The sequence below is a fragment of the Hyperoodon ampullatus genome (assembly GCF_949752795.1).
Source record: "Hyperoodon ampullatus genome assembly, chromosome: X".
Taxonomy (NCBI): Eukaryota; Metazoa; Chordata; class Mammalia; order Artiodactyla; family Ziphiidae; genus Hyperoodon; species Hyperoodon ampullatus.
In genome coordinates this window covers 45323804-45350568 of record NC_136913.1, presented here as the reverse complement: position 1 = coordinate 45350568, position 26765 = coordinate 45323804, and the positions used below count along the sequence as shown (strand labels likewise).

Sequence of the window (26765 nt, the reverse complement as noted above, 5' to 3'; positions counted from 1 at the left end):
CCCTTTTTGTTCCCCCCCCTCCGCGCGTCGCTAGGAGGTCATCAAGCGCTCTGTCCAGTCCGCGTTCGCAAGCCCCTCTGCTTCCCGCCCATCGGGCCCGTGGCTGCTTACGAAGAGGTGTGCGCTCACCGAGGGGCGTGTTCCAGCACTGGGAGACGCCGAGCGCCCCCGGGTTAGACCTCAGAGCGGAGCCAGCCATGGAGCGGGGCGGGGGAAAGTTTGGCACCCTGGAAGGGGTTGTCAAACTGGGGTGGGCGGGGCGCCCGAGGGTACTTTAGCCCTCCGAATTCAGGGTCGTCCGCTGCCTGGACCTGAGGCGGTGTGCGGCCATGGACCGCGGAGCTGCCGCGGCCCAGGGCACTGCCCCGCCTCATGTTGGCGAGCAGCCCGCGGAGTCTCCGGAGCCGCCGCCGCCGTGGCCGCCGCCGAAGCCGCCGCCGGCGCCGCCGGCGCGAGCTCCTCAGCTGCTCCACGCGCCTTCGCCGGAACCGGCACCGCAGTTCTGTCCAGAGCCTGCTCCAGAACCCGGTCCGGAGGCGACCCCAGAACCAGCCCCAGAACTAGACACAGAAGCGATCTCAGAACCAGCCACGGAACCAGCCCCCGAGCCGGCTCCAGAACCAGCCCCAGATCCGGCCCCTGAGCCGATCCCAGTACCAGCCGTAGAACCGGCCCCCGAGCCGGCCCCAGAACCAGCCCCAGAACCAGCCACAGAGTCCTGCCGTGAGCCGGCTCAAGTGTCCCGTCCGGAGCCGAGCCCAGCACCACATCTATTACAGTGTCCGGTGGTCGCTCCAGAGAAAGGTCTAAGGACCTCGCCATCGCCGCGAACGCCAGTGCCGTTGTCCAATATAAAGGTAAGAAAAAGATCCCCTGGGGCGGGAGGGAACGAAGCCAGGCGAGGCCGGATGGCTATCCAGCTTGCGGGACTCTGCGCACCCTTAGCATCCCACTTGGTTGCCACCGACTAGCAAAGATGCTGGGAGAGATGCGGGGATGGGGGAGCCCAGGGGAGTGGGAAGCGGTTGGGAGGCGGGAAGCAACATGTGGAAGTGAGAGTGGGCTGTTTGGGGCTAGAAACGGGGGTGATAGCACCGGTTGGGAGTCGGAGCAGTTTTCCTCGGGAGGAGAAGTGACAGTGCGGTGAGCGCCTATATCTTGAAAAAGAAGAGGAAGACGGCCCAGGGAGCGCAAGAGACCTAGAGAGGTGTTAGGGGCTGGCCCAAGGTGCACAGGGACGGGATTGGGGAGGGGGCGCGGTGGGATACACCTCTTAGCCGCGGTCACTGCCGCAGAGGCCCAAGCTGCGGACCAGCAGCCGTCTGCTTGGCACCCTCCCTGCCACTGGGGAGGGGGTTCCTCAGCTGGGGCGCAACTGGCAACGCTCCAGGGAGGGCCCGGAGCCTCTGTTGGCTGCTGGGCGCTGGTACTCCGCGTGGGGATGAGGGGTTGGGCGGCGCCCACGCGCACTGCAGGGGAAGGGCAGGGTTCGCAGGGGAGGAGGGGGAGAGCATGCGTGTGTCGAAGCCACCATTCCATCTGTCTGCAGGATTTCCCGGCAGGTAGGTGCAAACACGGTGACACAGTGATGGGCCACGTCACAAACGGTCAACCGGCATCCCGCACTGGTGCCAGTTGGAATGGTACAGGAGCCCCAGGTTAGACACACGAAAATGAGTTGGTATTTGAGAGCATGTGAACGGGAACCCTCATCTCTTCCAGTCTTCAGAGACGCCTTCTTAAACGTTGCACTTAGCCGGAAGGAGACCAGTGGACAATCCTCGGGCACCCGCCCACGGCGGAGGGAGGAGGAAGAAGGTTTTCAGTCCTTGCCTTGGACCCTGAAACCCCGAAACCCAGTCTGCTCTTCAGAAGGAGTCTTTCTTGCTTTCTCTGTGCTCCCCCTACTCTTCATTTTTCCTAAACTTTGTTCCACAAGATTGTGAAAATCATAATAATGCATACACACACTTTCATTTAGCTTCCCCCCAGAGAAAAACAAAACAAAACACAGAAACAACACATCACACCAACGATGCCCGTCCATCCTGCTGCTTAGCAGGGCATAGGGACATGGCTTGGAATCCTTCTGCTCTGGACTGTACACTTGTAGAATGTAGGGGAAGGGGGCAGGGGTTGGCATCTCTAAATGGAAATGGAAGGGTTGGTTGCTTCCTGAGTTATGACTAGGGAGGCTTGAATTTGCAAAATAACTGAAATGATAAATGACTGAGAAAGAGGAACGCTAAAGGGAAAAGTTTCACAGGGATAAAAAGGTGCAGAGGTTTCAAAAGAAATAAAATAGAACTGTAGGAGACTAGTACATATATATATATATATATATATATATACATATATATATTTAATCCAACAACCCCGCTCTCACCAGAGGGTGGATCTACACACACACACACACACACACACACACACACACACACACACACACACACACACACACACACACACACACACACACACACACACACACACACACACACACACACACACACACACACACACACACACACACACACACACACCCCCTTCCTGCAACAGAGCAGCCCTTCCCTTCAGTGATCTCAAGAAGGGAAAGGGCGGGGCAGCTAGACCTGGGAGGTCACCCTAACCAGGTGCTTGCTCTTGTCTTTTTGGAAGAGTTTGCATAAAGCTGGTGAGAGGGAGACCAATAAGGACCACCTGACTTGCGGTCTTCTTAAGTGACATTCTGCGCACGTGACTGAGAAACTGACACCTGAGGGCTTAATTACCTGGATAGTCAGCGAATGTATGGCCTCTTTGGTCTCTGGAAGACTGACTGGAGGTCCGGAGCTCCAGGGATGAGCCCTGTGACAGTGGGAAAGCATCTCCCACCAGCTTGACCAGAAAATTTCTATTGCCAGACAGATAAGGAGGATCAAGGTAAGGGGAGGCAGGTTAGCTTCCTCTACATAGTATCCATTCAGGCTTGCTGGCCAACTGACCCACGGGCACTTGGCAGCCCTGGCAGGGGACCAGGATCACCTCCCCCCAGTTTCATTTTGCCAAGTAGAGCTGGTCTTTTGTTCAGTCACTTATCTTGCAGAGTGGGCTTCAAAAGGGCCATATAAATGAATCCTAGAGGGTTTTGAAGGATGCAAAGATCTGGGTAAATGCTAAAATTCCTGGGAGGAACCCTTCTCCAACACTTTAGGTGTTGCTATGCGATTGCTCTCTGATGCAGATGAGAACATCTGATCTTCAGTGATAGGACCAGTCTCTGCTGCATTCTCCTCAGGCAAATAGCACCCATAGCCAGCTGACTTGCATCTTAACATTCAAGGCAAACAGGTTGCCATCTTAGCTAGGGTTGCATTATTCTCAGACACTGCCTCCTTGAGGTAAGCTTAGGGAATGACATACGTGTGTGTGTGTGTACACACACACACAGAATCTTAGAGCTCAAAACTAAATATAGCTCTCATCGTACAATGAAATCCTACGTGGTAAGACACAGTACCAGTTGCATGAAACTAGCCTGATAAGTCAAAGGATAAAATGAGCAAAACAAGGGGTTTGAATGAGACTACAGATTTCTCCCAGATAACTTTGCCGGCCAATACTGCATTAAAAAAAACCAACATCTTCCAGTATGTGGTCTGCTCTCTTTGGGGGTTTCATAACCTGCTGGTTGCAAATCTATGACAAGCATGAGGGTAGGGACTGAGAAAGGTGGGGGGGGCTCATGTTTTCTTTCTGAATACCTACTTGGATAACAGTCTGTGAACCAAACCTGTCTATTTCCTTCCTTTCTGAAATGGTTTAATTTCCAGGAAATGAGCCGTGGTCTCCCACCTGGTGGCAACAAGTGTAAGTAAAGACGTGTGAATTGGTTCTTTAACAATGCTATAACTCTCTTTGGGGGTGGGGGTTTACATGTAGACCATATTTGCTTTCCTTCACTCAGCTGTGGTTGAAGAAAGACAGTTTATATTTTTATTCATTGGGTTTTGACCAGCTATGAAATTATAATCACACCATACAGGTGATTAAAGAAATACACTTTTATGGCTTTTATTTCTGGATTAGAGAGGGGTCTGTGTATCCCTAACTCCTAATGACTACACAGCAATTACTATTACATCCCAAACCATAACAGAACAGTTTCCTGGTATTTTTTGCACACATTTTCTTGCAAAGTAGCAAGCATTTGCTTATATGACATCTGGTAATTCTTGCCTGACTGCTTCATATCTTACCTACGTCTGAGCTTCTCAACGGTAGATACTGTCTCTCCTTCCCAGTGCCTAATATAATTCAGCCCTCTCTATTTTTGTTCAGTACACTTGCTGAAGCTTGAAACCTATCAATTCCATTTTCAACAATGACGTAGAGACTGCTGCTGTGAATGAATTTAAAAAAAACGCATTCTCACTCATTTCAGAGTGAGAAGTAAATGCTTATTTAAGTAGCCTGGAATATATAGCCCTTAGGAAATGCAGTCAATCTCTCCATTTTCAGAATGGATGTTACAACCATAATTAAGAAGAAAATTACTAACAATTAAAAAAAATGATTTGGAAAGTGTCCTTATCCCCTGCAGTCCCGGCAGCCGCAGACTAATGATGATGTTGTTGGTTTCAGGGGTAATAAATTTTTTTCCTAAGTGAACAGAATATCTGCAGTGACTGTAAACAACTTCAGGATTGTAGTTCTAATCTTTAACCTGTTGAAGGTCAGGATGAAATTACTTTCTTTCCTCATAGGTTCTTTCTCCCCTCCTTGCCAGGTTTTGATGATACCATCTGATTTATTTGGTATATTCTGAGAGCTCCTGAGCATTTGCTGCAGGATGTTTTAGAAACGATAATGAGATATTTGGCCAGTGGTCTTTCTTTTCTGAGAATACAGTTCTTTTATGTTTATTAAAATCTCCAACTGGGGCTTCTGCAGATCTGCAGCCCAAAAGACAAGGCTGAGCCATCAGTTACCCAAAGTGCTTCCAAGAAAAGGGGAAAAATCCATAGAGGCCAGGAAAGCATTCAGGGGCATTATAATAAGGATTATATAATCCCTACTTCTAGTATGGTACTTTACAGTTTGCAGAATGCTTTCCTCTGCATTATTAACTCTTTTATTCCCCTGAAGAAGGCAGCAGGGTGGGAGAGCGCAAAAATAGAACTTGACACCTAATAGGATATAACTATTAATTTATCTATTATGGATTTAAAAAAAATATCCAACATATGGCTTTCTGTGACATGTAGGATCCTCATTAGTCTAAGAACAATCTTTAAGCTGACATTCCATCAGCCTTGATTTTTTTCCAAAGCAGTGATTGCTGTCCCCTGTCTGATACTCCCAGAGGAGGCCATCATAGAACAGGAGCCTGAGAAGGAAGAAGAAGAGGCACAAGACCCTGAACCTATTACTCCCAAAGAAGGCCTTTTTTTTTTTTTTTTGGAAAGAAAATAAATAGAAATTCTGCTAGGGATACAGTTCCCAACCTTTCCAAAGCCCGCCGACTGTAATTCTCTCAGTGGAAAAATAAAAACTTAAAGCATTTAAAAAGGAAAGCAGCCATTCCTAAAGGGAGATGCCCCCACCCTCACCAAAGCAAATAAACCTTATTCTCAAAATAGAAAAACAAATTTACAAATTTTTAAAAAAAGAAAGGGACAGCGACCCCAGATAATGAAACTTATACCTCCCCTGAAAATTATTTTAAGAAAAAAAAAGAAATTCTAAAGGGAGGAGCTCCTTGCCCTTTCCAAAGCCCATGAAACATACCCCTAAGAGAAAAATTTTTAATGAAAAGGATGAGAAATCATCTCCAGGTAAACAGTATTTTTAGCCCTAAAATTTTCTTGAAATTTATAAACTTTATTTGCACCTCATGGCCCATGCCCAATCTCTCACAAAAATTATGGGGGCAAAAATAAGTCTTCCAAATGTTCACCAATCTCACCAAAGCTCCCTACAGTTATTTCTTCCAATTATAAGAAATGTCCAAAATAGGCAAATCCTTAGAGACAGAAAGTAGATTAGTGGTTGCCAGGAGGTGAAGGAAGGGGGGAGGGGAAGTGTGGGTGATAGCTAAAGGGTACAGGGTTTCTTTGGGGGATGATAAAAATGTTCTGAAATTAGACAGTGGTGATGTTTGCACGACTTGTGAATACACTAAAAACCACTGACTTGTATGCTGTAAAATGGTGAATTTTATGTTATGCAAATTATATCTCAATTAAAAAAATAGGTAAAGATCGTTCATCCAACTATATGATAATTAACCTACTACCTTCCCACAAATAAGCAAACAAAACAAATGAATAAATTAGGAAAAAAAGAAATTTTAAAAGAGGGGATCCTCTTAAGGGCCTCCAACCTCACCAAGAAAAATAACTGTTATTCACCCCCAATTTTTTTTTCTTTTGAGAAAAACAAACAAAAAAGGAAATCTCTTCAAGAGCAGATACTTTCAAAATCATCAAAATCGATGAAACTTACTAATCCCTCCACCCAGATACACACAAACATTTTAACTTAACAAAAAGAATGAAATATTAAAGGATAGGGTCCCTGATCTTACCAAATCTCCTGAATTTGTAATTCCCATAAAAGGAAAAAAAAGGAACAAAAGAAATAAATCCCCCCCCCAAAGAGAGATTCCCCATCCTCACCAAAGCACATGAATATTATTTCAATTTCTTTATTGAAGTGTTTTACAATTTCTTTAAGATTTAAAAGAAAATTAATGATGGAAGGATGTGTATATTGGTGGAGGGGATAATATCAATGAAACGAAAACAAAATCCTCTTAAAAAGAAGTGCTCCAACCTCGCAAAGACACATGAACTTTTCTGTTCAAACACAACGAAGACAAATGCAGAAAAGAAGAAAACAATAAAAGGAAATCCCTCTAATGAGAGGTGACCTGAATTCATCCAAACCCAAAAGCTTTATTTTTAATATAGGAAAATTTTAACTTGGAAGGGAAAGGTAGGAGAGAAACAGAAACAAAACCAAGAAAACCCTCTTAAGGAAAGATGTCCCCAGTCTCCACAAAGCTCCCTTTTCTCAAAACAAGTAAATACATTTAGAATTAGAGGGGAAAGAAGGAAGAAAATGAATATATTTTAAAAGAGAAACCTCCTTTTTAGGGAACGAAGAAGCCCCCAAACTCACCAAGTCCCTGAATATTTTTCTCCAAGAAAAAAAAGAGAGAGAGAGAAAGAAAGAGGGAGGTGAGAGAAGAGGAGGAGGAAAGGGAGAGAAAGGAAGGGAGGAAAAAAAGGGGGTAGAAAGGGAGGAAGGGATGGAAGAGGAGGAAGAAGAAAATTAATTAAGGGATAGTTTTTAAAAAGAAGAAATTCTCAGGGAAGATGAACCAATGAAAATAATGAATGTTTTTGAAAATAATGAATGTTATTCCTGATAATCAATGCATTCCACCCCCCATAAAAATGAGAAAAAAACACAAAATCTCCTAAAGCTTCTTCAAAGGGAGATGCACCCAATCTCACCCAAACCCAGGTGCCTTATCTGTCTTCCAGCCTTCAAATATTTATTTTTTTAATAAAAGAAAAGGAAAAGAAATCCTTTCAAAGAGAGATGTTCCCAATCTTATTTCTTCCAAATAATTTATTTTAAAGAAAAGGAAAGAAAAATCCTCCTAAGAAGGGCTCCCCAACCTCATTAAAGCCAGTGGCCCTTATAGCTCCTCTCCACAAAACCTAGTTTTTAAAAAATGAAAATCCTCCAAACCTGAAGACAGGTGCTCCCTCAACCCTACCAAAAACAATGAACCTTTTCCCCAGAGATGATTTTTAAAGAAAAATCCTTCCATCATAAGAGATACCTTCAACGTCACTAAAATCAATAGACCTTACTCCTCTCCACACCCAAAAGGAAAAAAAGAAAAAGAGAAATTTAACAGGAAAAGAAGAGAAACCCTCCTAAGGCAAGTTGGCCATAATCTCACCAACACCATTGAACTTTATTCCCCTAAAAAAAATTTTTTAAAGAAGGAGCCAAAAAGAGAAAAAAAAGGCCTGTCTTTTAAGAAAAAGTACCCTCTCCACCCACCCCACTCTAAAGACTAGAAAGTATTATGCAAAGAAAAGGTAATATCATTCGAGAACAGTACCAGTGAACCTTAAATTCAGCACGTGAGGCTGAAGGGTAGTCAATGTTTAATCCCAGGCTGGCTTCCCTCTGCCCCCAGCCCATTTCTGGTTACCTTTCCAATCCGTCATTCAGGCTGTACACTCAGGAAAGGAAAACCCTGTCCATGGAAAACAGAATTAAGAAGGCAAAGCTTCTGAGGATAAATCATATACCTCTATTCCAAACCAAACAGAAATGATTTGGGAATTAGCTGCATCATCATTCTGCTCTAATACTATAGAAACTCAAGAGTTGATGATAAACTTTAAAGCAATGACACGCTTACTATTAATTTTCAAATTAGACAAACACCCCTACCTAGCACAGAAGGAGCTTAGCCAATTCAATAATGGGGCTCTGACAGTGGTTTAATCATGTGCTCACTTAAATGTCTGTTCTCATAGAGTGATAAAGGGCTTGACTCACAAGTACATACAATTTGCAAGTCAGATTTATAAGCAGAGAATAAAACTCAATGTTTTCCAAATTTTTAAATTCATTTACTTATTTAAAAATTAAATTGAAGGACCTACTGTATAGCACAGGGAACTATATTCAATATCTTGTAATAACCTATAATGAAAAATAATCTGAAAAGAATAGATATCTGTATATATATATATAATATATAACTGAATCACTTTGCTGTACACCTGAAACTAACACAACATTGTAAACTAACTGTACTTCAATTTTTAAAATGGTTAAAATATTTTAAAAATTAAATTGAGTACCTGCTCTATGTCCTACATGCTTAGCACTGAGGAATCCACGGTGGGCAAAATCATATAGATGAGATTTCCTTTAAGCAGCAATGGTAAATGAGGGACCCAATTACCAAAACAGATGTACAGGGAGTGATTATTTGTTTTACCAGATGTGCTTTACCAAGGTATTCACTCAGTCAATTCTCTCAGCATACCTCTTCTTAAACAAAAATATAATGTAATAAAATAATGGAATATATGCTAATTTCAGAGAATGTGGAAAATCATGAAAGCTTCCAAAAAGTAAATAAAAATTATGTAGCACCCCACCATTGAAGGGATAATTACTGTTAATATTTTTATATATTTTTTCCATTTATTTTCTCTGAATATATGCTTATAGTCTACAATAGTAAGACTTTAGGGAATGTGCAGTTATGTCTCAGGCTTCCCCCTGTCCCAGTCACCTTTCCCACTTAATTATTAGATTACGTACATTGTTCTACATTATATTTAGGAAACACTAATTAATTTTAGCTTAAAGTGTATCTACCTGTATGATCTGCTTGATAAACATGTGCTTGAAACATAACTGTTCAGGGATGTATTTGCAGTGTAAAGCAATGAGAGTATACGTTTTATGTAGATACAATTGTTGTATCTACACAAACAAATGTCCCATATATAAATAGCTGACTGAGCTCACGTTTACTAACAGCACTTTCTTGGTCATCTAGATTTCATTTGTCCCGCTAGCTTTTGTGACTTGTGTTTGGAGAAGGAGACCCAGAACAAAATCCACCTTCTTCCTACTGTTAAATTCCCAAAAGGAAAATCTAAATTTCTGAGACTCTATTGGGTCACTTTTAACCATGTGCAAAGATGTACTGATGGTTTTGTCTCCTTAACACAAAGTCACAGCATCATGCTCTTCTGGGTGCCTCCTACCCAGAAGGGAAATACGTATGTGTGAGGACATTAACAACAATTATTAGGAGATAGACTATTCAATTCATCCAGCTTTCATTAACCAAATGTGGTAGAAAATTGAGAGAGTTAATAAACTGTATACAATCCAACCAGGGTTGAATTAGTAATTTAAAAGGCGAGTGTAATGCACTTTTAAGATCAGAATCTTCAGCCTTGTCTGCAGCACTTAGAGATTTTCATCTTCCAAAGCATTACAGGCATTTGCTGTTTAAGCCTTTTGCTTTTAAAGAGCCTGTAAAAGAGATATTGGCCCCTGAGAGCAGGGATTCCCGTTGCCTTGTTTCCCTCCCAGCAGCACAGGGCGAGGCATGTGATACTGTGGGATTCTGAGAGATAGGCATGATGCTCCCACCCAGAGTTTTGTGAGTTCTTCTGAAAGAAGAGGTGATGGGCATGGGGACTGAGCCTGGCCCCTGCCTACAGGAGTAGGAGAGGGCTGGAAGCACTGCTTGCAGGACTCAAGTAAGAACATCCAGAATCCTGAATGTTCATTCATTTGCTTTCTCCTGCAGCTAATATCCCTTCTGGGGTTTTGCAGCTTGAGGCAGGAAATGAAAGGTACCTGCTGAGTAAAATTTGTTAATCTCCTTGGCTGTGAGTACAGATACTTGAAACCAGGAAAATTTTCATTAAGCCCAGGCTTTGTCAATTGAGTCCCCATTCTCCTGAAGTGGCTCCAGCATGACAGCACCATCCTACAAACCCCAGCTCTAACAGTAGTCTCTGCATCCCATTTTAGAATTACCTTGATTGTTAACTTTCCCTTAATAAGTGTCATTTGCATCTATTATCTACCTTTAACATATTATTTCATGGTTTACTTACATCACTGTACATCTCCCTTTCAGTATAAAAGGAAAATGTGATGTAGCTTTACTAAAACAGCTAAGCATAAACAGCAGAGGGGAAAGTAAATGAGGCTACAAAACAAGATTATTGATTTCCGAAAATTAACAAGTTAGTGCCCTTCTCACTAACCTCAATTAATGCTTACTGTGACAATTTCCCTCCTGCCAGGCTTGAGTAGAACATAACTTTTCTTTTACCCAAAATTTGGATATTGTTGTCACTTTCTCCCTCACTTTAATCGGCTTGACTGTTAAGACTAATTAAAATGATAATTTTGGCATTTGCTGTGGTCTCCTTTGCTTTAATGTACTCAACTCGGTGACAAGACCTCCAGGGCATTTTTGTTTGTTTTTGGCTTCACTTTGGTTTCACATGGAATCAAAGCAACCCCTCAGTGGCTCTCTTCATGGTGTTCCTATTATATTGCTTCTCACTAGTGAGTCCTCTGTCTAGAAGTTCTTGGAAAAGCCTTATTTTGTCTTTCCATCATCCCTCATCAGAACTAAACTTTTACAAGTTTTTAAAAAAGAAGAAAAAGTCTTTCCTTCTAATGGTGCAAAACAAAGCTAGACATTCCCAGGCAGCTTGAAAGCCTGTTTTTTTTTTTTTTTTTTTTTTTTTTTTTTGGTTTGTATCCACTATAGTAAAAGCATCATTGTGAACTACACATATCTGCTAATTAGTTCATTAAATGTTAATAATTAGGCATTGGTGTTTTAAATGCTTTACAATATGATACATATTTGGAGGACTGTTACATAAGTATTTTAGAGTGTTTTACTGGTATTTGAGGAAACTGGTTGGGGGTTTGGAAGATGCAATGGGAAGGCATTATTACTTTTTCAATTGGGAAGAATGGAATAAAGTTGCCCACTATCTGAAATTCACTATCCAACGTTTTCGGAGATGGACTAGATTCAGATATGAGGGGTTACCTGATAGCAAATTCACGTTGACATAAGAAATTTAGGGGAAAGAATGAAGTTGTCTGAGGTAAGTGGGAACAATATATCTTCCTCAAACCTAGAGAAAAGTGGAATTAAATTAAATTAAGCAGTGACAGTGAAAAATATCAGATAGAGGTGCAGCTATGCTTGATTTGGGCAGGTTAGGCCAGGGCCTACAGACAGGAGAGTGAGGTATATGGACTTAGAAAAAAGGCGACTTTGATAAAATTGTAGAGTACAGACTGAAATCTTGTGGAAAATAAAGTAGATTGGGGAAAGTCCTATTGAAACTTTGAAGGCAACCTGCAAAATTGTGTATATCATCTGATTCATAAGGTATAACTATTGGAGGGCTGTTGATTAGTAAAATAATGACTGAAGCAGAGGGTTGGCTGATGGGGCATATACCTAAACACTACAAAACTTTCAATTTCCTTGTATACCAAATTCCAGACTGTCCTGAAAGGGACCTTTGGAGATCAGCTAGTCCAGTGTTTTAAAAACCTTTTCAGCAGTAGAATCTTTTTATGTTTTTCTCAATGAAATCAAGTGAAAGCCTACAAGAAGTATTTCATTAGTCCTCCTCTATGCTAGTTTGGGTTTGTAACTGACATGCCTTCCCAGCTCTTTATTTTAAGCTAATAGGAAAGTGAGTTTGTACTCCCTGTTTATTACTGGTTTCTTAGCAAGGATGCTGGTGAGGTAGGAATACACTGTATAGTAAAAAGAAACAAGTCAGAGTTTAACATTTGGCCTAAAATATTCCAGAAAGTAGATAATACTGTCCTGGAAACATGTCATTTTAGAGTTCCTCCCTCCTCACTCACCCTAGGAATGTATTACAACTATCTTATAAAGTGGGTTGTCATAATGTACACTGTCTTTGCTTGTAGGAACATTTTTATTATTGGGGATTGTGTTCCTGACCAAGGACACCACACCAAGTAAATTGTAGATATAACTAAAAATATGTAATAAAAGCTAATATATAACTGTAAGCTTCTGTAATAATTTAAAACAACAAAATTGTTCCAACACCTATAAAATGGGCATAAATGTACCATACACACTGATTTTGTAAGGGGCCCAAGTGTACTATAAAATGTACATGCAGCACATAAAAGAGCCAATTCTACATGAATTTAATCCATTGTTATTATTTACTTAGAATTTGCACTCTGCCCGCATCCAAAAAGGATATAAAGTATCCTACAAAATTAAACACATATAAAATAGGACAATTAAGCACAAATAAAAACAGAACAAAACCAATTCAAAGCAGTGGTGAATGAGACTTTAATATATGCTAGTTGTAATAAACCCTAATTACACATTTAATTAGCAGTACTTTTGTTTGCTGCCTTTGGTGGTAGAAAAACTTTGGGGAATGATTTGAATGACTCAGGCCTCTTAAAGTTGGTATCTCAGGAAGTCTGAGCTAATGCCTCATTTTTATGCAATACATCTTCCTGTAGCAAGCTGCAGCAACCACAGAATGAAGAACTAAAGGTTGCCAGGATTGTGGTATAGGTGTTAATTAGCTGTCCTAATTAACATAGGTTTGGGTTGTTTTGGTGTGCCTGAATTTTTCTAATATTCTAATGCATGTATGCAACTGTGAGGCATATGAGTATGGAACCTTCTCAAATAAAATTCTATTTCAAATAAAATTTATTTCTGAAATAAGTCCAAATGGTACCTCGTAGCCAGACATTCAATAGTTTGAGCTCTTTCTTGGATTGGGAGTTACTTCACATTGATTCTAGGCCTGATTCCACTTTACATAGCTGTGTAATGTGGGGTAAATTGCTTAATCTTTCCGTGGCTTAGCTTTTGTGTCTCTTAAATTAAGCCAGTAATGTGCAGCTGACTCAGCTCAGCTCAGCAGTCTCCTCCAGCAAGTCTTCACTGTTATCCCATCTAGGCTGGGTGCCCTTCTTCTGGGCTCCCGTACCACCCTGTACAAAATTCTGCTTCTCATTTGCTTCTCATAAACTGCGATTATCAACTTGAATATCCCATTAGGACTATAAGGATAAAGCTCTTAGGGCCTAACATACTGCCTGCCACTCAATACATGGTGTCTGAACTACTTTATGAAAATGCCATAAAGGCTGAATGAGAAATTAGATTTGAAACATATATTTCAAAAATAAGAAATATGCAAATGCTAGCTTATTTTAGTATTGTTTGTATATATGCCATGATATTTGCTATCATCACTTTCTACCTTTAGGTATGTAGGTAAGTTTTAATATATTCACCCCTCAAAAAATGGACTTAACAACTCAGGTGCATTACCAGTAGGTGATGGTACGCAGGGCTGCCTCATATCCTCCCAGAGGGCTGTAGTTTTTTCTAACTCAAACGGAGGGACCCTACACATTAGTAGCAGCCGTGTATTGATCACGTGGACTTGAATTACTAGTCTTTGGTTATATGCATAGTTAATCTTGACAAAAATGAGAATGATGAGTTATCTAGTCAGTTCTTTTAAAAAACAAAATGCAAATGTATTAAAACACTCAAGTATAGCAACACTAAAGAATATTATACTTAATTATAGTATATAGAGAGCAGGGTTAAACACATAACTAGGTACCACTTGGTAGTCTTTTCACTAATCTTAACTGTTAATTAGAATTTAATCTATTTATGGTATTCTTTTAACCATAATTGAAAAGCTCCTGACTCATTGCCTTGGTGTTAAATTTCTCCTGTATCTGACACTTGAATTTGGAGCTAGGTGTCAATATGACTATTCTGAGGTTCTCCCTTTCTTGTGAGGAATAAAAAGCAACAACTAAGCTTTGGTGTCCCCTTGGCAGTCCAAGTTTTATCCAAAATAGCTTTCTACTAGTTACAGGAAAAGCCTTAATTTGTTTCACCAATGCTCGAGCACCCTGAGCTTGAAAATGATCCGATCAAGAAAGTGAATACAGAGTCTCTACTTAGACAGCAGGAAACCCTAATGGCCATCTTGTTTCCAATCAGAAGGAACTTTTCCATTAAAGGAGGTAGAAAACTTCTACCCGTTCTAGAATAGCTACTGGGCAGGATCACCACATAAAGTTGTGCAGGTTGTACACTATGTGAGAGTGCCATGACTAAGGGGAACACCTTTCACAAAGTAGACATCATATAGATAGATGATAGATATAGATATAGATGATATAGATATAGATAGATATTTATTCTAACAGTTTTCCTGCAGATGGCAGTCAAGCGCCTCATGCTAACAAAATCAGTTGACCCCTGAACAACTCTGAGGTTAAGGGCACCAACTTTCCATGCAGTCGAAAATCCTCATATAATTTATAGTTGGCCCTCCATATCCGGGCTTCCTCCTTATATGCACTTCCTCCATATCCAAGGTTCCACATCTGTGGATTCAACCAACCACAAATCGTGTAGTACTGTAGTATTTACTATTGAAAAAATTCCACGTGTAAGTGGACCCGCACAGTCAAACCCATGTTGTTCAAGAGTCAACTGTATTATGACAATTTTCTGACAAATGGAACTAAAATATCTTTAGCAAATGGTGCCTTTTCCTGATGTGCCTTATGGGCTGATCCTGATACTAATTCCTTACATTTAAGTACAATGGCTTCCTTTGTAACTCCCTAGAAGCCTATAAACCATATGCTCAGAACTGATTTCCAAAATATCCTATTTTATTTCATATCACATTTACCTTAGGCATCATTTTATGGGCCCAGCATGCTTCCACTGTGCCACTCTGCTAGGTGTGACCATCACTTTAAAACAGAAAATTGTGACAAGGATTTGAACCAGGAATTTATAGGGGCACAGTCATGGGCAGGCATGCATCCACAGGTACACAGTGGTACATTCGCTCCCAGGAACGTACCCAAGTATACATACTCCAATAGCTGAACAGCCTGGTAGGTAGACACAAGTGCACACGCACGTGTGCGCGCGCACACACACACACAGATAAATAGAGATTTAGTTGGACATTGAAGCATATGAAGGAGGAGGCTCTGGCTGCTCACTGTGGCACCAAGCTCTTGCCCAGCTCTCCTATTTAACCTATTTTCAGCCTGTTTCACTCTCACAAGGCAATGAGTTCCCTAAAGTTTACATGCTCTCATGTGAGTTCAATTCAACAAACCACTTTTAGGGCATACTAGTGACAAAGAACTGTGCTAAGTAGATATAGGAACCCACTCAGTCTTGGAAGGTTATTTGAGGGAGGTGAGATCTGAACTGTGTCTGAAGTTTAAGTAGGACTTTGATAAGTAAACATGGGAAAAGAGACAGGAGGCAGAGGGACTATCTTAAGCATAGACATGGAAGAAGTAGAAAGGGCGATGCTCTGAGAATCCCACAAAGACGTTTGCAACATTTAGTGCATCAGGAAGAAAGGCTAGAAAACTTAGTTGGGAGGTAAATTGCAGAGGGCCTTGAATGCCAGGTGAAGGAACACGTGTTTTATTCCATAAGCAGTGGAGAATCATGGAAGGTTTTTGATTAAGAGTAACATGACTAGGCTTAGATTTAAGAAAACTGTCAATATACAGGATGGGTTAGCCAGGAAGACTCTAGAGAAAGGGGCATCAATCTATGCAAGATATGTTGAGGACCTAATGCAATCAGTATGGGAAAAAGTGGATAGAAGAGATGCTGTTGGTATTTGGTTTGTAATTGATTAAGAGTGGATGGTGGGGAAAGAGAAGAATGGAAGGTGACTCTAAACTTTCTAGCCTGGAGTTGTTAAAATTATAAAAAAGACAGGAGCAAGAGCAGGCTTAGGTAGTTTCCAGAGGAAGATCATGAGTACAGTTTTGGAAATTTTGAGTTTGAAGTGTTGGTTATGCTCAAGACAGTGATTAGAGAAGGATGAGAACTTAAGGGTTAAAGGACCAAAGTATGTATGTTTTACCATGAAAAGTAAGCAGGGTGGAAAAAGTTTGTTGCTCCCCCCACCACATGCACACTAATTGAAAGCAATGAACAAAATCAATAGAATCAGATAATGGAAGAGACATGAACACGGACAAATAATATTTGGGGAAATAGGCAGAGAAAAAGTTATTGATTTCGAAGTTGAAGTATTGAGCAAGCAGGGAGAAAGAAGAGAATGTGTAATTTTTTACAGGAACATTTTCTTTGAAAGTGTCAATCCTGAGTAATTTTTTTCAACAATTTTTCTATCCTCTCCTTTAGCTGTTTTCTCTTTGTTTAGAAAAATCCTCTGAATGGTCTTGAAAGGAGAGGGGATATTGTTCATGTGTTGTCCTCGGATACAATGCAAGTAGCTTTTCTCTTATTACCCAAGTCTTTATATGTAAGCCTAGAAATATAGTGTGTTTTCGGAAACCAGTAAGGTTAACAGTTATCTAGTTATTAATAGGAGGAGCGTGAGAACATTTCTCTTGTGTTAAAGAAGAATATATTCTCTATAACAAAGATTCTATTTTAAAGCTCTTCATATATAGTAGGCACTTAATAACTGTTGAATTTATAAGAAATAACAAAACAGTCATAGATAGATAGATAGATAGATAGATTTAGGTATAGATATATAGATATTAAGATATCTCCAGAGACAGCAAGCTAGGATATACTTAGGGTATTGTAAGATTAGCTCTGAAAATGTTGAGGGGAGGTGGGGACTTTCTTAAAGAAAACTATTCTTACCAGGTAAACTTTGTCTTTTAGGTATGAACTGAATAATAAGCCCCTTAAAATAGCGGCAGACAGTGGAGGAAACAAAGGGCAAGTCAGATGGAATAATCAGGGAATAAATTGACAAATGTTTGAAAGTGTGAACTGAAAGCTTGGTAGGCCCCCAGCCCTTTGCTAGTTGGTGTGGAAAGAGCAAGGGTAGATGTGAAGTCTGCAATCTCACTTGGAAAACAAAACATGTACACCAGAGACAGGTACATAACAATACAAGAAAATATACGATTAGGTTACAGCCAGTGTAGGTCAGAGAGTAATGCTGTATGATTATAAAAGAGGGGAACAATAAGGGACGGAGTAGTTAAGGAAGGCTTCCTGATGGAGGTGAGATCAATCAAACCTAGATCTGAGAGCAACATACACAAAGACTTGGATGTAGCAAGGACTCTATTTAACTGATATCAAAGAGTTTTGAGAGAAAGGCAGAAGGATTTGGACTTTATTCTGTACAGCAGGGTATTATTTAACGTTCTTGAGTAGGAGAGTAACATAATAAAAGTAATTTTATCTGATATATATTGTGATAGTGAGGAAGATAGATTGGAGGGGGATAAGATAGGAGGCAGGGAGATTACCTAGGCTGTTGCAAAAATCCAGGTGAGAGATGATGGTGGCCTGCTTATTGAAAGCAATGATGATCATTCGTTCATTCACTTAAAATCATTTCTTGAACACCTACTCTGTGTCAGGCACTGTGCCAATAACTGTAAATTAACTGAAGGAAATTATAGCTAAGTAAAGAAAATAAGACCAAGTGTACAAATAACTACAAGCCCAAGTAGAAAATGACAATGGCCATGAGAGAAACTCTGAGTTCAAAGGAGATAAGAACTGATTGGAGCCTAGCAGGATGGGGTAGACTTGAGTTCGGAGGTGAGTAAAAGGACATTCTAAAAGTTTTCTTATTTGAGAAAAGATGCTGGGAAGAGTGATAAGAAGGGAATTCTAGGCAAACAAAACAGTGTGAGCAAAGGAACCAAGGTGAGAAAACACTGGGTATTTTTTTTGGAGACAAGAGGATGTGAAGCTTGGGGATGCAGACAGAAATGAAGAGCTAGGAGAAGGTGAGGGTAGGACAAGTGAAAGGGGGTGGATGCGTAAGGAGGAGGGGAAATGGTCAGGGAAGATAGCATAGGACATTAATAATTTCTAATGTTCTTTCTGCTTTGCTACTCACACTTTGCTCAAACTCTGTCTGGATCCTTTCCAAGGGTCTGGGATGCTTTTGTTTCATTCCTGGCCTACCCACTTCTATGCACCATCTTCTCTGATGTGGGAGCATAAGGTCCTGACTGATAGAGGTGCCCTAGTCTGAGAAAGGAAGTGATTCCCGCATGCATCTCATACAAGGCTAGTTTCGACACTAAGTAGTATCTATATTCAATCTTTGGTGTTCAGGGACATCTCTCAGTCTCGGTTTTGCTGCCTGTATATACCTGTTTGACATACCTTTGGAATGCCTTGTCATGTGTGTAAGGAGCACTGTTCCTAATTTGTTTCTCAGTACATTTCAAACTGAGCCTTCAGAGACACTTCTCAATCAGTTACGTTATAGCCATAAAATGTAGTGGTCTTTCTAGACTATTACTTGATATTTGTATCATACTCTACAGCCTTCTAAAATACTTCCATATTTCCCATGTCCTATGTCCTTGAATTCTCACCACAACTCTGTAAGTGGTATTGGTTTCATCCCTATTGTGCAGATGAGAAAAATGAGACTGAAGGATAATCAGAGTCAAGATTCAAGCCCAAGGCTCCTACTCCAAAACCAATCCCTAATCCATGTCAGGCTAGTTAGTACCAGGTTTTCAAAGCAGTCCTCTTGAGCCCAGAAATGATATAGGTTACTCTAAACAAAGTAGGATAATGGGGGCCATCTGCCTTTATCTCAGGACTAATTACCTTCCTTAAAGCTAACCAAATCCACAGGCTTAAGATGAGACACAGTTTTAAGGTCGTTGTTATGGTTGTTTCATAATAAACTCTTTTGGATGCTTATAATGATGATTCATCGTGTAAATAATTTGGGACTTCCTAAGATCAGAATGCTCAGAAGGTTCTATAATTCTTAAGAGATTAAAAACACACCAGTCTAGAGGTTTGGGCACAGAATTGAGATTTAAGAGGCTGATTCTATTCCTAGCTGTGCCTTTGTGATTTGAGGTAAATCCTTTAACCTCTCATTTATTTATCCACTGGTAAATAAGCATAATTCCCACCATATACTAACTGGGAAGCACTTTAAAATTCTAAGCTCAAAGGCATTTTAAAGCCTTAAAACTTCTGTAAAGCACTTTGCACAGCTTCAAAATGACTGTGACATCAATACACGGTGGAATTAGTTCATTAAAAACGAGTATATGGAGACAGGGTTAAAGCACAGATTTCTGCCTGCCTACTACTGTTTTAATAGGCACAGCTAAGCTCTGTGTTCCCCTTTCATATCTGCCACAATGTGGTGTTGCCACAGCAAGTTGGCTCATCCTGCATGCCATCTCCTGCAGGGTCATATGTCACTACAACTAATATCCCTGGGTAGAGATTTTTCTAAGGTAGAAGCCTAGTGGAGAAGGTTAATTCTCTATTTCATTTTTCCCCTTTGAAGGCTGGATTGTGTGGAAGGGAAAATGTTTTAGACTTTTTGTAATAATACTTCTCTGTCCTATGCCTTAATGTTCCTGTCTATAAAATGGAGTTACTAAGATCTGCTTCTACCTGCAGAGGCAATATGTGAACCTAACTGTGGGAGTTGCAGTGTAACATAGTGAGTTTCACAGTCAGACACATTTGGGTTGAAATTCCAGCTCTGTCATTTCCTAGCTCTGTGACCTTGGGCAAAGACCTTCACTCACCTCTCTGAGTCTCATTTTCCTCAATTATCATATGAAATTAATAATTCCCACTTTGTGTGGTTGCTCTAAGGATCCATGGCATAGAAAGTGTTTAGTTCAGTGCCTGGTACCTGGTTAGTTCTTTTAAAAAAATGGTAGATGCTATGATATGAAAGACACTGGTTTCATTTCAAGCAAGTACTATACTCGCTCACTGTCTCTGCTCCCCTTCCTGTTCAAAAGGGGTGAATGTTCCACGCAAAATAAGGAAAACATGGGAACAAGAGTGTCTATCATTGCTTTTTAACACTGCATCTTAATATCACAGTCATGGACCCCCTTTACTTACTGCTGTTTTCTTCTGGTTAAAGGGGCATGTCAAGAGAGAGACTTGCAATTCAATTCAACAAGTATTTTTGAGCACTTAGTAATCGCATCTCTGACTTCTTTCATAATAAGTTCTCTCTTCTTTCTATAATTTATTGGTAATGGACAGGTATTTCATTCATATTAATTGATTATAGAATTCTAAGTTTCTAGTTAATTATTTCAATCCTTCCTGACATTTGAGTCACTGATACCTCTCAAGATTTTTTTTTCTCCCAGAAAAACAGCAATTTTAATTTGAAAGCAATTTTATGTCTGAGTGAAAGAGAGGAAAAAGGAACCCCTGAAGAGCTGCAGGGCAAAAATCATTCAGCTGCAGCACCCTATCTCTGCAGACCTGCAGAGACAGAGAGAAAGAGCGAGAGAGAGAGAGATAATGGATAGATAGATAGATAGATAGGTAGAAGATAGATTAGATAGGATAGATAGATATAGATATAGAGACAGATAGATACATAGATAGATATAGATGATAGATAGATATATAAATAGATAAATAGATGATAGATGATACATAGATACATAGAAATGATATATATATAGAGAGGTGATAGGTGATATATAGATGATAGATACATAGATAGATCTAGATGATAGATACAGATAGATACACAGATATAGAGATAGATGATAGATAGATGATAGATCGATAGATAGAGGTAGAAGATAGATTAGATAGGATGGATGGATGGATAGATAGATAGATAGATAATCTCCAGGTTACATAGAATTGGCACCAATTTAATTTGGGCGGGCCTCCAGCAAGAATGTCGGTAACACTTGAGTGATCTTCCTTCAAACATCAAAGATGATGATGAACTTTCATGATAAAGGAATGAGAATTTTCAAAGTCTAGTGTTAACTTTATTCCAACTTTTGAAGAAGTTGCTGCAGAAACCTAAGTCCTGAAAGAGACTTTTTTCATTTGGAGACTCTCCTAGGGAGATTTTTCAAGCAGATAGGATTTTCCTAGTACTGCTTTGTAATTTGAGATTGCAGCATAGCAAACATGGCAGGCACAAACTCTGACGCATGGATTTATATCTACGAGGAGAAGTGGAGGGAACAAGGATGTTTATGCACTGATATTACTACAATATTTGCTATTAAGAGACCTGAGCTCTGATATCAAGTTTGGCTGCATTGACAAGGTCTCTCAGATCCTAAGGCTCCTCATAGCAAACGATATCATGTATAACCAACTCTCCATCTCTAGGTGAAATTAAGACAGATTTAGGTATTTAATCCATGATGCCAAGTAGCCTTGAGATTTTATGGAGGAGACTCATGTCTGAGCACGTCTCCTGTCTTCTGAGAAATTCTTGGACTCTGTAGTTTAAAAATAACATTAGAATTCCAAAGATAGTCATTTAGATACTGTTGTGGTTAAGTGGTCGTATTTGCTAAGCACACACCTCAGAAGACAGGCAAATGATTATAAATAACAGTACAGATGCAGCACTGCACTTCTGGGAAGCATGAACAAATCCAGCTTATGTGTCATCCTGCAACAGGATCAAGTTCTGTCCACAGATGACACTCAGTGGAAAGCTACCACTTAAAACCCACCAATGGAGCAAGGAAGGCAGTATCAAAAAGTTAGGGCAGCAACATCTGAGTTCCCATCACACCTCAACTCCTCTGAGTTGGCACTCTGTGGATTATAAATGGAAGCTGGAAATTCAACAACCGGTATGTGATGAGGTGAGGTAATCAGAAGCCTACAGGATAAAGAGAAGCTTCCAAGATACACTGAAACATAGCATGACTAGACCTTGGACTTCTAGCAAATGAGAGTGTATGTACAGGCCATTCTAGTCAGGAATTCTCAGAAATAGCATATCTTTTTACATATTGATATTTGCTACTACAAATATAAATCTTAGTAGCAAAGTTATGAAAAAAACCTGGCATGAGTAGTGGATAGGGCCAGCCTCAAGGATAGGGTTCATGTGTAGAACATGGAAGAGATTGCCCCCACACTAAATATTTACAGCCATGTGTATACATGACTAGTCAATACTCTCACCTGTGCCACCTTCCAGCATGAAGGACAACTATGTGTGCCTTGTTTTTAAAGTCCACATTTCAAAAGGCTGATATACACGTTTTCTATGATTTGGGGGAAGTGGAGAGGAAGAGAAAAAGGAAAGAAAAAAACACCACACAAACCTAGTCATCCTTTCTAGGCTGAAGTCAATCCTAGGAACTGACTCTTGGTTGCCAAGGGGAGTTTTATGGAAAAAGTTAAAGTAGTGTAGCTGGAGAAGTCAGGCATGAAAGCTTCAACTCACTGTAGGAGCTGTTTAATCACTCTACACTCTAAGTGTGTCTGAGCAAGGGTGGGCATCATACCAACAGTGTAAACAGTAGCACTGGGGTGGTTGTGAGCCAGCCTAGCTCTTATGACCAGAGTGCTTTATTATTGGTTTTTCTTTCTAGGGAGCCTGGTAACTGGGGTATATGCATGACACATTGCATTCTTTGCTCAGTGGCAGCATAGGGCATCTGTTCTCTGGCATGTAGCTTCTTTCTAAGTCTGGAGTGGAGGGAGGAAAAGCAAACAATTAAAGTAGTAGTTGGCCTTCTCTTTCCTCAGTGTCTTCTAGTCCTATTGGTGTTGAACTTTGTCTTAGCTGTTTTAATCAAGGCTTCCACCACAGCAGACATTTCCTTTGTGGGATGGCTGTTGGTGGGGCATTTGGGTAAGTAATCACCTTCAGGCAGGCCTTTCCCAGTTTCCGCTTGAGGAGGGGAAATGTGGGAGGAGTAAGGGAGGAGAGGAGGCTCCAAGTGGGTAATATCTCAGATTCTGCTATTTCCCCCTTCTGACCACTCCCTGGGCTGCCATCCCAAGGCGCACATGGTTCCTGGGCTTTAGTGTCACCATGTGGTTTAGCATGTTACTCACACTCCAGAGCTTGGACTTCCTGCCTAGCAGCAGCAATGTAGTGGTGACCTCAACAAAGAAGGAAGTTGATATTCTTTGTGAGAAACAAAACTAGTGTGGGCAGGCTGCTGATGCTATGGGCTGATGACAATGACCTCCGCCTTAACCTGCCCCTGCTCTAAGAGAAAGGGCCCAACAAATCATTATAGGTAAAGATAGTACTCAGTTCATTCTAATATCCTGACAATTATTTTGTCAGGGTGGATACAGAGGCACCTCCCCATCTCTCCCAACTTCACATGTCCCTGCAGTTCCTCTGGGGCAGTGAAGATCATTATTTGTAGCGAATCCTGCAGGAGGAGTTGCAGGTCAGGGGGCAGGATGGAGCCCTTAGCTTTTATGGAATGCAGCTTGGTTTACTGTTGGGGCACCTTCCACAGTGACTCATAGTAGGCGCCTGATCTTCTGACTCACCACTATTAAGGGAGCATGGTCATCCAGTGCTTATTATGAGCCCCTGATAGCTATGCAGACTTTACAGACCCTAAGAAGTACAGGAGAATCTATTTTGAATCTCACCACCCCCTACTGCACCTCCTCTATGCATTATTGAGTCCATTTGTGGCTTGCTGTATACTTATGCACATTCATATGGATTTGCCCCTGCTGATGTATGTGTGCTTCTCTTCCTACCAGTGTGAGTTAGTGTTTTTGTGTAGGAGTCCAGCATTATATTCTTAAGTCTAAGTCCTGTGAGGGGTATTCTCAGGAGAATTAATAGAGCAATTTGTTTAAAAAGAACTTCCCACCTCCAGATGTCCCTAAGCAGACCAAACTGATTACAAAAAGGACCAGTTCAAATCAGAACTCTTTGAGGAGTTCCCAGAAGATCAAATAGCCGAATATCAGATCAGCCATTTGTGGTCTAGGGAAAGATATTGGGACTAGAGCCTACAAAATGGAGGTACTGAGGATGGGATGGAAAAAAGAGGAGGAGAGAAAGGAGGTTTGGTAAAAGGTTAAAAAGAACAACAAAAAAGGACATAGCCCCTGCCAGATGCCTAATTTCTCTTTCAATGTTTGGAAATACCACACAAATAGCTCTTACATTTGAGTTGTCCAGGTGGCTGGAGATCTATTTATTTTGCATTTAACCAAGGGTCAAAGGATCTTTGCTGATGTTTTTGCTTAAGGGTTCCGAATAAACTTTCCACCATGCTTATCTGGGAGTGGACCGAGGTAGAGGAGGTTTATCCAGTACTTAAGTTATTTTTAGATCACCTTTAAGTCACTCCTTTGGAAGAACGCAGCATTTATGTCCTGAAGGATTTCTGAAAAGAATACAGAAAAGCTGGGTTACTGCCCCCTCATTCCTGACTCTGAAAAGATTTCCCACTGGGAATCCGAGTAAGTCACTTGGACTCTTTGTTTTCCCTGATCTCAAAGAGTTATTGCTCAAATAACTGGAATTGGTCAAATAGTGGTAAAAACTAAGGCAACATATCAGAGATCTAGCCCTACCTTACACTAAGTTGAGTTTCAACGGCTGATAATGACAAGTAGTCAGTGCTTGGTGATATAAACTCATGGAATCTGACCATCCTCATATGGAACACCTAAAACCAGTGTCCTGCTGTGTCTCTTTTTACTCAATTTTGATTCTTGTTATCTACTTACTAAAGTAGGTGTTTCAAGCATTTGTTGTACAGTGGCCCTCAAGTCTCGATTTCTGCAAAAGTATACACTGCTTCTCCTAGAAGCTAAAGAATTTTAGATTTTGTATTTTTTGCCTATGTCTGCATAATTTTCAAGGTAGAAATTTCACAGATTTATTATATAACATTGTTTATATACTAGTCATGCTTCTCTATTTTTTTCTAAATGGAAGACAGTATAATTCAAAGAGGAATTGTAACTTTATGAGCTATTTCTCCCCTGCTCACATCAGGCATGGTAAATAAACTCTCAAAATTCACTATGTGCATTTTGTAGTATTATAATCAGCTCCAGGAGCGGCATAGTAGTACAAATGCATTAGTAATTATGCACAAGCAATAAGCTCAAAATCTTCTAGTCAGGCCAGTCAGCGTGCATGCACACGCACGCACACACACACAGAAAATCCTCCAAAGGCATAAAGATAGCAGAAAGTTATGGTGAATGTTTCTCCAAAGGTGTTATATAATAGGCATATAACAATATGATACCAAAAGCATGATCCATAAAAATAAAGATTGATATACTGGACCTCATCAAAATGTAAAACTTTTGCTCTGTGAAACTTGTTAAGAGGATGAAAAGGCTAATTACAGACTGGGAGAAAATATTTTCAAATCACATATCTAACCAAGGACTTGTTTTTAGAATTATAAAGAACTCTAAAAACTCAACATTTTAAAACCAAAAAAATCCAATTAGAAAATGGGCAAAAGACATACATAGACATTTCATCCAAGAGAATATACAGATGGCAAATAAGTGTATGAAAAGATGTTCAATATCATTAGTCATTAGGGAAATACAATTAAGACCACAGTAAGATGTCACTACACACCTATAAAATAAAATAGTAGTGACACCACCAAATGCTAGAGAGGATATAGAAAAACTAGATCATTCATACATCGCTGGTAGGAATGTAAAATGGCACAGGCACTCTGAAAAATAGTTTGACAGTTTCTTTTCAAACTAAAAATAGATTTACCATACGGCCCAGCAATTGCACACTTGGGCCTATATTCCAGAGAAATGAAAACTTACTTTCGTGCAGAAATGTGTACACATATGTTCATAGCAGCTTTATTCGTAATAGCCAAATACTGGAATCCACCCAGATGTCTTTCATTAGATTGAATGGCTAAACAAATTGTGGTACATGGATACAATAGAATCCTATTCAACAATACAACTTTGATGAACCTCAAGGAAACTATCCTACGTGTAAAAAGCCAATCTTAAAAGGATATATCCTGAATGATTCCATTTATGTAACAATTGCAAAATAACAAATTAGAGAGATGGAGAACAGATTTGTGGATGTCATGGGTCAAGGATGGAGGTGGGGGTGCAGAGGAAGTAGGTGTGGATATAAAGGAGTAGCACAAGGGACTGGTGATGGTACCACAATAGTGGTGATGGCACAGTTCAATATCTTGACTGGCATGATCTTTACTCAAAGCTACAAATGTGATAAATTTGCATAGAGGTACACACACACATACAAAATGGGTTCATGTAAAACTGGTGAAATCCAGATAAGATCTATGGATTGTACCAATGTCAATCTCCTGCTTTTGATATTGTACTA

General features: G+C 40.4%; 1 protein-coding gene across 2 annotated transcripts in view; it reads left to right on the top strand.

The window, feature by feature from the left end:
- Positions 1–329: 329 nt before the first annotated feature.
- DGKK (diacylglycerol kinase kappa) overlaps positions 330–26765 on the top strand; it is a gene marked incomplete at both ends in the record, with an annotated part of 169913 nt that continues 143477 nt past the window's right edge. For both annotated transcript variants that reach the window (XM_079727400.1, XM_079727399.1), the window contains one exon: positions 330–857. In XM_079727400.1, the coding sequence (XP_079583526.1) occupies positions 330–857 (528 nt within the window). The remainder of the gene's footprint in view (positions 858–26765) is intronic.